This window comes from Salminus brasiliensis, chromosome 15, assembly GCF_030463535.1.
Source record: "Salminus brasiliensis chromosome 15, fSalBra1.hap2, whole genome shotgun sequence".
NCBI lineage: Eukaryota > Metazoa > Chordata > Actinopteri > Characiformes > Bryconidae > Salminus > Salminus brasiliensis.
Window position 1 is genome coordinate 6,945,110 of NC_132892.1, and position 16,380 is coordinate 6,961,489.

Genomic DNA, 16,380 nt, shown 5'->3' on the forward strand with positions numbered 1-16,380 from the left:
TCTGTATAAAATCAGTGTTGGAAAAGACTGCATCCTAGTGCTGTATTTAGGCATTATTTCATGTATGAATTGCTATTGTAATGTTTCGAAAATGGCACTTAAAAGGCAGACAGATGAGGTATTCTAAAAGTGCTTTTATAGATAAATTCTCTAGATAAATGACAAACACAGCTGGAGAACACTAAAGAGGTCTGGTACAGGAAGAGGTCTCAAATCCACAACATCATCAGAAGACAAGGATCTGAGAGTCATCAGCTTGGACTGGGCCATTGCAATACCTTGATTCTTTCCTTTTTTAGCATTTCTGTAGATTTGCTGGTGTGCTTGGGATCTTTGTACTGCTGTATTAAGGGTTTTTAGTTCTGCAATTATTCAACATATGTGGTATACTTGCACTCAAGTATAAATCAGTCTATGGACTGATTATTAATTGCAGTTACAGTAATTGCAGTTGTTTTTGAAAGTAAGTGTATTAACTTAAAATAATTTTTCAGTTAATAATAATTCCAAAAACCTTCAACACAATGCATGTTTGAATGTATATGCAGGGGCTCACACAGGATTAAGATATTTCTATATATATTCCTGAAATGGAGACAAACACATTACAAAAACAAAACAAAAACAGAATAACATAGCTGTAAACATCACCAAAAACATTCCAAAATGCACAATTAAATTTAAGGAAATTAAAAAACCTTGTATTTTAAACAATTCATAGAAGTATGTCCAACTCTTAGGAATGAAATACTATTCAAAGTATAAGTTGCAGTATAAAAATTGTGTGTGAAGAGTAAAGAATAAACATATATTATACCTGTTTTTTTCAGTGATGACGCTTCTCTGTGTGATGCTGCTGGTATTCTCTGGCTGTATGAATGCCACATCAGGTATGTGTTCACTATTCTGTGTAAGAAATGCATGTAGGGTGGCAACCAATGGGAGAGTTAACATTCAAAAGCTTACTGCTTACTCTTTGTAACAGAGGGGGAAATTCTCTCTCTTTTACATCAGTTGAGGCAGAGTTACAGATGTAGCAGAATTACATTTTCAACCACTTGGGGGAACATTAGCCAGGTTGGGAACAGCAAGTCTAACTAAATGCTAAATGCTACAAAGCGTATGTGTTTAAAGTGTTTGTAGATAAAAAGAGAGTTTAGTCAGACTTTTCAAATCTCTTTTTCTCCAAACATTCAGTCATCACTGGGAAAGGACATGTGATGCAAAGCTTTTTAAATTGACTTCTCAAACCTTGTTGCAGCGATCAGCAGCCATTAGCTAGTCTATGCAACTTCCTAGCATTACAATGTTTCCACAAAGCAGGAGAAGGCTATACGAAAATGGCTATTTGTTGTCAGGTAGCCATTTCCTCACTTTGTAATTTAATTAAAAACTGACAGTAAACAGGGACGGAGGTCAAGTTGGAACTGCTCATGGGATTGCAAACAAATGCCACAAGCACCTGCACAAATATAATTTTCACAGTAAAACATGTTTGTTATTCTGTTTCATGCCTATTTTTATACCTATTTTCATTGCAGAGTACTTTAGGGTAGTTGGACCAGCTGCTCCTCTTGCTGCTGTAACTGGGGACGAGCTCATTCTGCCCTGTTCTCTCCAACCCAACATTAGTGCTGAAGATATGATGGTGGAGTGGACCAGAGCAGATCTGACTGATACACTAGTCCATCTGTATGAAGGCCGCAAAGACCAAAATGATAAGCAGATGAAGTCTTACAGCGGGAGAACAGCTCTATTTAAAGAAGAGCTGTATAAAGGAAACGCCTCACTGAAACTCACAGCACTCCAACCTTCTGATGAGGGAGTTTACCAGTGTGTGATTAAATCTGAGTCCTTCTATGATGATATATCTGTTCATGTTAAAGTCAGACGTGAGTCATAACTGTTTTAATAGCTAACTTATTCCTATTATTATTATTATTATTATTATTATAGTGGTTATTATTATTATTATTATTATTATTAGTAGTAGTAGTAGTGGTAATAATAATAATAATGATTAAAAAATAATAATAAAAGAGGGCTCGTATATTACATTTTGTCTGTTTATAATCACAAACTGTAGTCCTTTCTTTGCATACTTTGTTAGCCTCTTTTCAGCCTGTTCTTCAACACTCAGGTCTCGGTACGGATGAATCAAACAATGCAGTGCTGCCAGAGTTTTTAAACACCTCAGTGTCACTGCTGGACTAAGAACAGTCAACCAACCGGAAATGTCCAACAGCTTCCTGTATGGCAGCATCTTGACTTTACATTTACAAGATGTACCAACTAGGAGTGTGTAATAGAGTGGACAGTGACACAGTGCATTACTGGGAAACAGTGTTTAAAAACTCCAGCAGCACTACTGTGCTTGATACACTTGTACCAGTGTAACACACTCTAACACACCACTATCATGCCAGTGTCACTGCAGTGCTGAGAATGACCCACCACCCAAATTATACCTGCTCTGTGGTGGTCCTGAGCATTGAAGAACAGGATGAAAGAGTTTTTTTTAGGAGGGTAAAGAGTTAAGCAGACCAACTCAGCATTTCTCTGTGGTTTCCCACTGTGGCCCAGTACCATCTTTAACACAAAGTTCTGATCAATGAGACTGTGGATACACAGAGCTGGAAGGGCTAATACCATCAGCACCATGGCTTTGCCTGTGCTAGGTCATGATTGCGGCAAGAAGAAGAAATACAGTGGTTTAGAATGTACAGGTGGCAAAATACAGCTGAAGTGAATTGGAGGTGGCTTTGCTCAACCAGCTAATTTCCAGCTTGTGTGTAGCCAGTGATGACTTATTCCACTACACATTTCCTTTACATTGTTGTGCTGCACTTGTGTCTTTGCATCTTTTCCCCCTCACAGTTTATTTCAACATATGTTGTTTTGAGTTGTGATTAACTAATATCGACTTATGATTCCTTATTCTTTTTTATCGTAGTACATTTAAAAGTCCTTGGCCCAGCAGTTCCAGTTGTTGTTGAAGCTGGTGACGACCTAGTTCTGCCCTGTTTTCTCAAACCTAGCATCAGTGCCGAGGATATGACAGTGGTGTGGATCAGACTGCCTCCGACAGACAAACTTGTACATCTGTATGAAAATTATGAAGACAGGAATGAGAAGCAAAATGAGTGTTATAAAGGCAGAACATGCTTATTTAAAGAAGAACTTAAAAAAGGCAACACCTCACTGAAAGTCTCAGCAGTCCAACTATCTGATGAGGGAGCTTATAAATGTTCAGTTCAGTATGGATCATGGCATGATGACATAACTGTTTATGCTGAAGTTAAAGGTAAGAATTAATACATTTAATAATGGTTTGTTACCATTTGTAAAAAAACAAACAAAAAAAACATCAATGTGTGGCAAATGAATTAATTTCTTTATCATTCAGCTATGAATGATACATTATAGGGCAATCAAAATAAATAATAATGTTTTTGTGATTGGCTCACTGTAAAATGTCTGGTTTGCATTTCAGAAATAGCATTTCATGCTTGGAAGATTGCTGTTATCTGCATTTCTGTTTTTGCCATTATATTAATTGCATTTACAGCTTGCATCGTAAAAGGTAAGTTTTTAATTCATTATTTTCAGAAAATAAAAAAAATGTTGTTAGCTAGTCATACTAAGGTAACGATTGTGTAAACAGCCCAGTTTAATTTAGTCTGATTAACGTCCATCAAGCTAAGCTTGGCCTAATTAATACATGCAGGCAAAGCAGGCGTTAGCCTTGAGTGTTGAGATGGATTTGAACCATAGACTGCGTATAAGTGGATTGGATGACTTGAAAAGCAAAAACATCCTTTACGTCATCTGGTGGCTGGTTGCAGTACAACTTTTAACTCCACCCAAGCCCATGTAAACAGATGCAGAAATGAAACATTAATTTTATATTACTCATCCGATTTTTTGCCTGTTGTGTTCTGTGAATTTCACAATATCCCTCCATGTTAATGTCTCCACAGTGTAATTATGTTATAGCTTGTTTCTAATAAAAGTCAAGTTCAGCCGTTCTGCATGCATCAGGTATCAGGACAGGCGGGGCGCTTGCCGCTACGAAATGTGGTTAATAATATAGTGAAAACCAAAGTCACCTTTGGCATTTTTGTTTTAGCCACACCAAGTGTTAGGTGAGGAATATAATACAGGGCTACAAATAACATGAAAGCAGATAATCAAACATTAAATACATCACAAACAGGCAAACTGTACAAAACACTATATAACCATTAAGCACAGGAAAGAGAGACTTTTTTTAATGTTATATTAAGTATCAGTCGTTAGCAGCTGGGATAATTGTGAAAGTAGGCTTTAGATACTGTGGATAATTAAAGTCTCTTCATATAAAACTAACTCAGTCTGACATCTCACATGTAAAGTAGATGAAAGTGAGGATTAGGAGTGAGGTACCTGAGTCTGAATGTAACTGAAGACCATCAGACAGATCTCCAACATCCTTAACGGCATAAAAACCTGACCTAGTAATGCACTAGGCAGTGATATTGCAGTGCGTCTGAAACAGAGCTGTCTTGTTGGAAATAACAGCTGCTAAATAGCTTTCTTAATTAAAGAGGAGGGACCAGTGGCAAGATGTATTGCTCAGCCAACTTTGAAAGACCTGCTAAACAAATCTGAATTGTTTATTGTTGTTATTTAATTAGATAACGATCCACATTTACAGGCAAAAATGAAGATAAAAAACTAAATACAGGTCCTGCCACACTCCAACTCCAACTCTTTTTCTTTTTTAGCCATTATTTGTTAGAATGACTTGTGTCTTAGGTTTAGGGTCATTGTCCAGCAAACCACAGTGAGAGCCATTAGCTCCAAATGGAGATTAGTCTGGCCTATGAAATATTAGTCTAGGCAACAAACCATCCTGATCAATGCCCATTAAGTAAACTGGGCTTTTTAAATTGGCATATAAAACATTTATGGCTAATACCATGACAGATCTTATATTACTCTTTTAACATTTGTCATTTTTGTTTATCTAAAAAGAAGTAAAAAAGTGCCTTTATAGTTAATCAAACATAAAACACAATATTCTCCTGGCAGCAAAGTACAGTATCGACTGAATGCACCAGTTAATTCAATGCGTCAAATTTGATGTCACTGTGGGCTAAAAACAGCAACAGCAGCACTTCTCTCTGCCCCTTCTGCCCCTTGATTTTTATGCTTTCTGTCATTCCCTGCACTATTGAATGTTTGACTTGACAGCATACACATCCGCAGAAGTCCACCAATCACCCCTGGCACCACTTTCAATCACTTCCTGTAACCTTTACTGGACTTTTGGACCACTACTCTTTTGAAAACTGCTCCTTGTCTCTAGATATAAAGCAAGCTTTCTTCCAAATGCTGTTTTGGTAATTCTCCACAATTAATTGGTGTCTTTAACCATTTCTGGGTGCCATTTAAAGTATGCCTTGGGTCATTGTCCTGCTGGAGGACTCAAACCACCTAAACTGTTGTACTGCTTAGGTGTGCAACATATTCTTAATCATTATATAATATAACCTAATATAGTCATAGCAGTGATGAGAAGAGATTTGAGAGTAATGATAGTTAATAGTGGTAATATTAATAGTGGCAGATAGTTAAGAGTCCTTATAGGTTTTAACATGGTCATTAGGTAGGAAGCAATCGTAGGAGGGTATGCCGCTGGTGGTCATGTGTTAAAACAGTTGAGAGTCATTTAATCATTATGGAATTGAAAAGCTTTTCATTGTCTCTTTCTAATTCCAGATAAATTCTCAGAAAAGATGCTTTCTCCTAAACAGTGCTCATTTGTAACCTACATGCGTCTCAGTTCGGAACACGTGAAAAAAGAGTTTGACCTGAAGACATACAACACTACAGATGAGGGTTACAGAAGACTCATCCGAGCTATAACAAACTACAAAAAGGCTCGGTAAGCATTTAACATAAAGATTATATAGACTAATTAACAATGTGTTATGATCTACGGTGGCAAGAAAAAGTATGTAAACTCTTTGGAATTTTATATGACATTAATTTGTCATAAAATGTGATCTGATCCTTATCCAAGTCAAGCGTACTGACTTGACTTGACTTGACAAACATGATGTGCATATAATAATTATATAAACAATAGACAACACAGTGCTGCATGGTAAGATCTTGAACTTTGTTTGTAGTGACAATTTATTACATTTGATGATCACCTTTGGGTCATCAGAATGTTGATGCATTTCTTTTTTGCTCTCCATCCTTGTCAGGGAGGTAGGGTATAGTATGAACCCCACGGTTCAACCGCTAAACCTTGCCTCCATGTCTTCTCTATGGCATTTGAGGCACTGCATCAGGCTTCGTTGTTTACCACAATGTACTGTGCCTAGAGTCTAACTCTGTATAATGTTCTAACCAGTCTGCCTTTCCCTGCAGCCCCTGACGCCCAATGCTCTGCCTCACCCCTGTATGAATATTAATAACTGGATATTGTCTCTGATTTATTGTCAACTATATATACTCACTCAGGACATTCACTCCACTAGCACAGCATTTCACTTGCCTCATGTGCTTTTGACCAGCACTTTCAATTCAACCTTTATTTAAAGTCGGAATACATTGAGGGTGACCTTCATTTACATTGTAGCCGAGGCGATATATACATGAAATGTTGTTTAAAAATCACAACATCTATACAGTAAAAAAAGACATCTAAGAGTAGAAGTCTAATTTAAGCAATGAGTAAAAATGAAAAAAATGAAAAAATGTAAAAGAGCAAATACATAGGTGATAAATAAAAGAGTGAAAACATTTAACACGAAACTATAGTTTAGCAGTAACTAAAAATAATAACCTTGGTTAATCTGATCTCTGAGGTTCTCTCTATCTTGTTTTTGTGTTTTTCTCCCTTGATTTAAGGCCATTTGCTCATCTCTGTGTTTGTTTCCTGTTTTTTCTATACCTCCTGGACATGAAGTAAGAATTAGAGGAATGAAGAAACTGGATAGGGGAGCTAAACATCAGCCCAGACAGACGTTTGATCAGATCAGATATAGATATATAGACATTGTTCTGCTCCACCTCATCTACTAATGCATAGGCTCTGGAAGTTATTGCTAATGCTATCTATTTTTAAACTTAACTGTTGCTAACAACTAAGCTAAAATAAATCAGTTCTTTGACACATGGCACCATGTACTCATATGTAGTGTCAATTTGATAAAGTTTGCTTATGTATAGTTAACTGATAACTGAATTGTTGGACTAGTGTTTAGTAAACAGTGAAATAAATACAATGTTTTTGTTACAATGCTAAAAGCAGAGCAATGACATGCAGCTACTGTATGATTTCTCCAAAAACGTAAAAAACAGGTTTAATATTGTTTCACCATAAACTTGAATACATAAGTTACCAAGTTGTAACTTGTTAGATGTTAGATGTTTTTCAACTTCACTTAAGGCCTGTAAAGAGCACTTATAGTAATAGATAGTATAGTGTTAAACCATTTTACATATTCACCTTTAATAGCACTTGCATATAACATAATAAACACATTTTGCCACACAATTTGATTCCTCAGTGATTTCCTAAATGTCCATTAGTCAAATGTTCATTTAGTTTCACAAAAACATAGACAGAAGCACAAATTCACCAGTTAGACATAGTAAGAAGCAGAAGAGGAGTTTCTCAACCCTTCTTCTCAGCCTCATAAGTCCGGATATACAGTCTCACGATAAGAGTTCACTAGAGTGTTCAAAAGTTTAAAAAACTCACTTCACTTAAGATTTGTAATTAAGGTGCAGTTGTAGTCACAAATGTGTGTTCAATGTGTGTACAATATTATAGTGATTAACATTATAATGATAATAGTTACGGAACATGACTACATGAATTCATGTATTCTTGCTTCGGTTGCAATTATAACTACAAGTAAATATACAATGGTACAGGTTTTGTCAGGCATGAATACCATATAACGCCATAGAAATTAATTTATTATAAATTCTGTACATAATAAAACTAGTGGTGTCATTTGTGCAAACTTATTTTACAAATCAGATGTAATTGTTTGTGACTTTGATAAATGAGGGCCAATGAATCTCAGGTTTAAATTGAATTTAAAATGCAAACATAGCTGAATGTTCATGTGTTTTACTTACTTTATTTCCCTGGTCATCTGCAGATTTGCTGGCTGTAATCTCACTGCAGAGTCTATGGAAACTTTGGTTGCAGCCCTGCAATCTGCAAATTCATTGAAAGAGCTGGATCTTACTAACAGTCAGCTGCAGGATTCAGGAGTGGAGCTTCTCTCTGTTGGAATGAATGGTTCACACTGTAAGCTAGAGATACTCAGGTCAGGATTCCAACATTTCATGAAACTCTACATCAGCACTATGAATTTCTGCAACTGATATACTAGTCGAGCCACATGTTTTTACAACATTCTTTAATATAGTAGCACTGTATATATAGCATTTATAATAACAGTTAAAATAAGGTCTGCTGTGTGTTCTCTAATTTTATAGACTTGCTATGTGTAAACTTTCTGAACTGTCTTGTGACGCTCTGCGATCAGTTATACAGTCAGAAACCTCCTCTTTGAAAGAGCTAGACCTCAGTAAGAACGATCTACAGGATTCAGGAGTGGAGCGTCTCTCTGCTGGATTGAAGAGTTCATACTGTAAACTGGAGACACTCAGGTTAGATATTCAAACTAAATATTGTGTTTTTATAGTCATATATTCTTGCAATTATATAAATCTATATGTATAAAATTGACTGCACTGTAATAAATAATCTCTTTTTAACAGACTTGCTATTTGTAAACTTGGTAAAGAGTCCTGTGATGCTCTGCGGTCAGCTTTGCAAACAGAAACCGCTTCCCTGAAAGTATTGGACCTCAGTGACAATGACCTGCAGGACTCAGGAGTGGAACTGCTCTCTGCTGGACTGAAGAGTTCGTACAATAAACTAGAGTCACTCAGGTCAGACTTTCTACTAGCAGTTTAGAAATCTGCAACTGTAAACTTAAAATATTATTTCTGCAGCCAGTGGTGGTCCGGCAGAATTATTATTTTCTTGTTTTCTCCTGTTTGGTGTCTGGCAGTACGCCAGTGGTTTCTTACTTTTTCAGGGGATGGGTTCAACTTTTTTTGCAATGTTCAAAGTTGTTTCACTCCAGAAACATAGGAAAATAAAATCTAAAAATCTGATCTATTTTGTTATATTTATCTTTTGAAAAAAAAAAAAAAATGTTGTCACTGTACAAAATTGGCCTTGCTGTTTCAGTTCTTATAGAGGAGACTGCATGTGTATGCATATACAAAATGTATTAAATATTACATATATTAATCATTTAATCACACACACACACATCATCTTATAAATGTTTTATTGCATTAACTCTCCCTTTTCAGATTGGCATTGTGTAATCTGGGGAAAATCTCTTGTGAAAATTTGGGATCAGTTTTACAACTGGAAAATTCCTCCCTGATAGAGCTAGACCTCAGTAATAATGACCTCCAGGATTCAGGAGTGGAGCTGCTATCTGCAGGACTGAAAAGTTCACACTGTAAACTGCAGATTCTCCAGTAAGAAAGCAAAAATCTTTTTCTTTTTCAAAATATAATTTTTTTTGGACATGATAATTTCTCATTAAACCAAGTAGTATTTTTATCATGTTCATGTGGCTTTATTTTTTAAACTGCATATTTACAAATTACTATATCTTATTTACATTTACATTTACATTTACGGCATTTAGCTGACGCTCTTATCCAGAACGACTTACAAGGTGACTCGTAGTCTTATGAAGGATTAGCATCTCAAGAAGGATATTGTCTTACATAACACTATATGCAATGTGCAGAAAGCAGGCTGTCACACCTGTGTCTCTGTCTGTCCTTGTCACGCCCTTTGTTTTGTTTCACCATGTGCTCTTAAGCACATGGCTCTGTTTGTTTTTTGTCTGTCTTAGCCCGCCTGTCAATTAGTGTTCAAACCTGTGCCGCCTCTGTAACCACACCCCCTTCTTACTCCCAGGTGTTCCTCGTTTATCCTTCCTATAAGATTTCCTTTTGTTTTACCCTTCTTTTGTCTGGTCTTGTTTATGTTGTCATGTTGGTTTTATGGTTTGTTGAGTTGGCGGGTTTGTTTGGCTCTTGTATTGCTTGATTTGGTAATCTTAGTGCTTGTTTGGTTTCTGGGGTCCTTGGTTGGTCTCTGTACTTGGTTGGTTGGCTTGTTTGTTCTGTTCTGTTTTGTTTTCCTTTGTTAATAAATATCCTGTGTGTACGCTCAAGCTCCAAGCTCCACCAAACCATGACACAGGAAGAACAAATTTGAGGTGTTTGTATAAAGTCTTCTCTTTCAACACTGATTGATGGGTTGTTGCAGAGAAAAAACAATGAAAGACCACTAGCCAGTTTGTCATTGCTGCCATGCTGCTTGCTGTAGTGTCAATAAAGACATTTCTATTCATGTATTCATTGTGAGAAATACAAAAATGCAAGTGTAAGCTTTCTGCTTCTACTATGTGACATGTAAAATGAACAAGCATCAAGGTAATGTAGGTCTCTTTTAGCAGAGCTTGAATATAGGTGCAAACCGGCTGCTTAAGGTAGCCTCAGGCTATAGTCAGGGATTTTGCGCCAAAACAAACACTTTCATAGCACTTTTCATTTCACACTACTTCTCTTAACAACGATATTTCAAAAGACGCACATGAAGCAACATAACTTTAGCCAACCTAAGGTTTCATCTTGTCTCTGCAGCTTTGTGGTACAAGCCAATCCTTGCACATGCATGTTTCACCAAAGGGTGTCAGTCAGTAAGTGAAAAGGGCGCCTCTAGGCTGGCCCGCTTGACAGTCAGACAAAAAAAAGCTAAATCTAAAATTGTCATTTCAAAAACTTTCAAAAAATCTGATGACATTTGTTGTGTGTTAACTGTTTCCAGAACTCTATTTAAATGTGAGTTAAATGTAATACATTTAAATCTACCTCTAAATTGAAACAATCTAAAACCTAATCTACGTGTAGTAATTTTGCCCAACATCTGTATATGAGTAATGGCTATTGATTTAAGACAACATTAAAAATTCTAGTAGGAATTCTTTTTAAGATAGAAGCTTCTCACTTCTCTACTTTAGATTTGACAACGTATATAAAACTGAGTAAAAAATAAAGTGGTGATAGTGTTTTTTTTTGTATAACTCAAATATTTTCACTTGACTTTTGTATTTGTATTTACATTTACATCTGTATTGTATTTACTTTCCTTTGGCAGATTGGCTTTGTGCAATCTTGGAGAAAATACTTGTGAAAATCTAGGATCAGTTTTAAAACTGGAAACCTCCTCCCTGAAAGAGCTGGACCTCAGTAACAATGACCTGCAGGATTCAGGAGTGAAGCAGCTCTCCGCTGGACTGAGTAGTTCACACTGTAAACTACAAATACTTAGGTTAGTGTTTGTCTCCTCATTCTGGAGTGGTAAATATTAGGCTACAATATTCAGTACTCTGCTAGTATGTTATTTAAAGACAAAACGAGATGTGCTTAAAATTAGCTTTGAAGTTCAATTAATCAGATAATCAGAATTGTCAGTTTGCTAACCGATCATACAAAACAGTAATCTGAAAAAAACATATTACAAGCACATCATATGTTCAGTTCCCTGATTCTGCTCATTGTTGCAGAATGGAGTCAGGATGGGGAAGTGTAAATCAAGATATATATTGATTATTGTTATCTTTTGTTTTGTCATTTTGCATTTCCCTCTCTTTCATGTAATTTTTCTTATTTCAATTTATTTATAAACTGAAATGCATGAATTGATTCTTCTTCTGAGCTGTGTTTTCTCTCAGTGGTTCCTTCTCATTTTTAGAGAGATTTTCTCACTGCTGTTTGCTCAGGAAGTTGTTTGCTATAAAAGCTGCTTCAGCAGTCCAGAAATAACTAGACTGGAGTCTTGGAATTATGTTATCTCCACCGTGAACTTCAGATTTAGCTAAATTAGCTAATGTTCACTCCTCACGTTGATGCCAAGAACGTCTGCTTCAGCTTTGCTTTCTTATTACTCAGAATATCAAATATACAAAATATAATTTTTGGCCCATTAGGGACATTGCCTAGTGGTCTCTAACTGCCAGGGGTTTCTGGGACCCTCAGACAAGACTTGAAATGGCTAAAATATTCATAACAGCCCACTTCAGATGTGAGCATTAGATGAATGAATAGCTTGTGAATATGTACAAATAACCAAACAAATTAAATAAATGAGAAACTGCGGTCTTCCTCATTCTTTCTCTCCCTCTCTGCAGATTATCTGGTTGCATGGTCACAGCAGAAGGTTGTTCCTCTCTGGCTTCAGCTTTGAGTTCAAATCCCTTACGACTGAAAGAACTAGATCTGACCTACAACCAACCAGGAGAATCAGGAATTAAGCTGCTCACTGCAAGACTGGAGGATCCACATTGCACACTTAGGTATAGAGAACTTTGTGGCTGTATGTATGTGTGTGTGTGTGGAGGTGCAAGTGAGCTTTAACTGTAAGGTGGAGTGGAACTAATCATAGTTCAGAGTATCTGAGAGGAATACACACAGTTAAATCACACACTCCAAGTGAAATCTAGGCAAAAAAAGATTGTGGTGAAGACTAGTGTAATCAGAATTGACATAAGTGGATATGTAAACAACATTCATTCATTCATTCATAGATAAAATTCTCCTAGACTGCAGCTCATTCTGCTAGACAGCTCATACTCATATTCTGTAACTCATTCTCATAAATTGTTCATATTATTTTGTACTACAGTTCAAAGTACCAGTCATTCTTTCAATAATTTACAGTCATCAACAACTATCTAAACATGGAATTTTCTATGTCTCTGTTCTCTGTAGGGTAGACTATGCAGGGAGAGTCAGGATAAAAAAAGGACTAAAGAAATGTAAGTTTCAAACAAAGAAACACACACATACTTCTAGTTTGAGAGTACACTTTGAAGATCATTCTCATAATTTTCCTGAATTTTCTTAATTGCACATGTGGTGAATTTCTATTCCCTTGCCATGCCTTAATTACATTACAAACTGGAGAAAATGGACCTGAAAATGCTTTGTTATTTTCGTATAGCCTTCTTCTGCATTGTGGAAATAAATTATTTACATTTTTAGGGTGCTTGCTCCATGCAATCTAAGAAAACTTTACTAAACACTATAAGTTAGGGGAATTATACAAAAAAGTCACAAATCCTGGAGTTTAGTTTATTTTATTATATTTATATAATTTAGAAATGGAAAGAAAATGGCATGTGTAAATCTGCCTTAAATTGAATCTCGACTATAATTCACTCAAAGGCACGTTTAAGACTCCCAGGTCAACTGGAAAATGTTCTTTGGACTGATAAAAAAACATTACTTCATCTCACTGCCACCATTTAACATCAGAACTGACCTTTTTAACCCCTTAAACAGCCTATGTGGGTCAAAAGTGTTATCACAAACTTCCATTATCAAAAAAAGCCCTGTAGATGCTGAATAATATGCCTTAGATTGTAATAACCCTTGCTGAGTTAAGCGGTTGATACATCTGGCCAATTAACAGTCACTGATAATGATGTGTCTATGTATGTGGGATACTTTGGGATGAATAGTTGAAACTAGCAAATCAGTCAATGGCAAATGCCAAAGAAATGATTCACAAAGGCTACATCCACAAATTATCAGTAGTTCAGTAGTCTCACTGCATTCCAACACGGTGTCTATTATTGTTCTACCACGATGCCTTTGATACAGAATTCCTTCCATAGAGGGTGTGCATTGACGTCACGTTCCTGATACAACACACCCCCTCCTTTACATATGATGTCCACATGTGACGTTACGTGCATACTCTCTAAAGGCCCCAAATCTTAAATCTTCTGGCAGTCAGCTGCTTGCATCACCATGTTTTTTTCTCTGTGGCTTGTAGGACATTTAGGACTATTGCATACAAAACTTTGGAATGCACTCTTCTATTCTCTGTTGCTTCGTATAAATATCAACTGAAACTTGACATTTTTGTGTATTTGTGTATATACATTCAAGTCATGAATCCACATAATGATACAATTAATGTTTTCTCCTGTGTTCAGATGCCTGTGAGCTCACACTGGACCCAAATACAGCGCACACACGTCTGTCTTTGTCTGAGAGGAACACAAAGGTGATGTTTATGCGAAAAAGAGAGTTGTATCCTGATCATCCAGAGAGATTTGATTTTCATCCACAAGTGATGTGTAGGGAGAGTTTGACTGGACGCTGCTACTGGGAAGCTGAGTGGAGAGTGTGGGTTGCTATATCAGTGACATATAAACGAATCTTGAGGAAAGGAGATGTTGATGGTTTTGGGTTTAATGAAAAGTCCTGGACTCTTATCTGCTCTGATGATGAGTGCATTGCCAGACACATTACAGACACATGCATCAATCCTCCTGTCTCAAAAAGAATAGGAGTTTATTTGGACTATCAGGCTGGAACTTTGTCCTTTTACAGCATCTCCTCTGAAATACCCACACGCACCCATTTACACACATTCTACACCACATTTACTGATCCTGTCTATGCAGGGTTTGGGTTTCAGGAATGGGATGTTGACTGTTCAGTTCATTTGTGTGAGATAGATTAGACCACTTAAAATTGGACATGATTAAAGGAAGTGTTTTTTATACTACCTACAACATACATTCCCTACAGTGCTGTGAAAAAAAAAAACAGACATCCCAACAACGTTGCGGGAGTCGCCCGCGCCCTGATAGCACCTACCTGGTGCCTGCAAAAAAAAAGCAAAATATCCTGGAAATATTTTTTTTTGTGTGTGTGTGAGAGAAAGAAATAGAAAGATATAGAGACAGAGAGAATGTGTGAGAGAGTGTGACGGATATAGAGTGAGAGTGACAAAGAGAGCATCCTGGTTGGTCTCTTTGTGCAGAGAGCAGGCTGCACTATTCACTTTTATGTGTTAAGTGTGTCATGTGTTGGATGTGTTAAAATCAGGCTGACCAATCAAAGCTCTGTTTGCAGACCAAACAAATGTAAATCAGAGACTGTAAAGCAGAACAACCCATATTGGAGTATGGAGATGTTTCTTTTTACATTTGTCTATATAGACATTCTCCGGTCTAGAAGGCCATATAATTGTATAATTTTTATTTCATCATTGTATCAAGTACACATACCAGGTGCACTTTGTAGATATTCAGGTACTGTAACCCATCTGTTACTTCATCAGCTCTTCTACACTGTTTATCCAATTGTAAGGGATCTTCACTAGAACCACCACTGACTACTTGTAAATTTCTAAACCCTTTTTTTCAAATTCTAACAACAGATATTTCATTTGACTTTGATGTATGACATTGGTAGATGCTAGCATTCGTGCATTTGTATTTTTTCAGCAATAAACACAAGAGTGAATAAAAACAAGAGTGAACAATGTTCTGGCATGACTCCTGGTATTTGTCATCCTCATTGCAAACTAATCATTACTTCAAACTTAAATGAATAAAAATATATATTTTTATACATATACATTTTTATTGAGAATTATTTGATTTTGATGAAACGTAAGACAATGTAAATGTAAAGCCAGCATCTGTTATTCATCATTTCTACTGCATAAAAACAGCTTAAAAAAAGCTATATATTATGTTAGCTAAGCATTGTTAGATAAATTGCATGTAACTTCTATAATAAGTTATAATCTTGATTGCAGCTCCTCTGGATTTTGCACACAAATGCATCTATCCTTTTGTATCTCTGTTTAGCTTATATTTTGCCTTTTGCGCATATTAAGCATTATAGATTGCTTTTACATATTATTTTCACCAGTTTATTGATCTCAATCAACAAATCAACTTACAAGTGGTAAGTGTTTGTCTAATTATGGCTCGTGCAGGGTTTTTCTGGTTGCTTAGAGTGTGGCATAAATGAGTTGTGCCTACCTCTATGCCATGGCAGAATCTACTTGCGGCTTAGCAGCTCTGCCAACCCCATATCACAGGCCTACTCCTAATTGTGCTGAATGACTTGGGAGTTGGCCTAATTGCAGGGGCTGAGTGGAAATCGATATTATTATTATTATTATTATTATTATCATTCAAACTTAATTATAAAGATTCAATTTAGATCTTTAGCACTTTTCTAATAAAGGATATAATTCTTGCATAAAAAGGGAAATCCACTGTATGCAAAAAGTTAAATTTTTAGGGTTTGGCGTGGCCTGAGAGGGTGGGGCCCAGTGTAATATCTTTTTTCAGGACCCAGCGCCCTGATAACAAATGATCTTGCGTTGGTGAATTCTGTGTTGCTGTGGAAGTGGTCAAGCCAATTTTAGGACCGTCCATTCTACATTGA

At 36.4% G+C, this 16,380-nt stretch overlaps 1 protein-coding gene across 1 annotated transcript in view; it reads left to right on the plus strand.

Moving 5' to 3' along the window:
- Positions 1-14,653, plus strand: part of LOC140536267 (NACHT, LRR and PYD domains-containing protein 3-like) — a 46,335-nt gene extending 31,682 nt beyond the window's left edge. The window contains exons 5-12 of the mRNA XM_072657985.1: positions 8,172-8,342; positions 8,515-8,688; positions 8,800-8,973; positions 9,406-9,579; positions 11,276-11,449; positions 12,309-12,473; positions 12,889-12,935; positions 14,121-14,653. Coding sequence (XP_072514086.1) covers positions 8,172-8,342; positions 8,515-8,688; positions 8,800-8,973; positions 9,406-9,579; positions 11,276-11,449; positions 12,309-12,473; positions 12,889-12,935; positions 14,121-14,653 — 1,612 coding nt within the window. The remainder of the gene's footprint in view (positions 1-8,171; positions 8,343-8,514; positions 8,689-8,799; positions 8,974-9,405; positions 9,580-11,275; positions 11,450-12,308; positions 12,474-12,888; positions 12,936-14,120) is intronic.
- Positions 14,654-16,380: the final 1,727 nt, after the last annotated feature.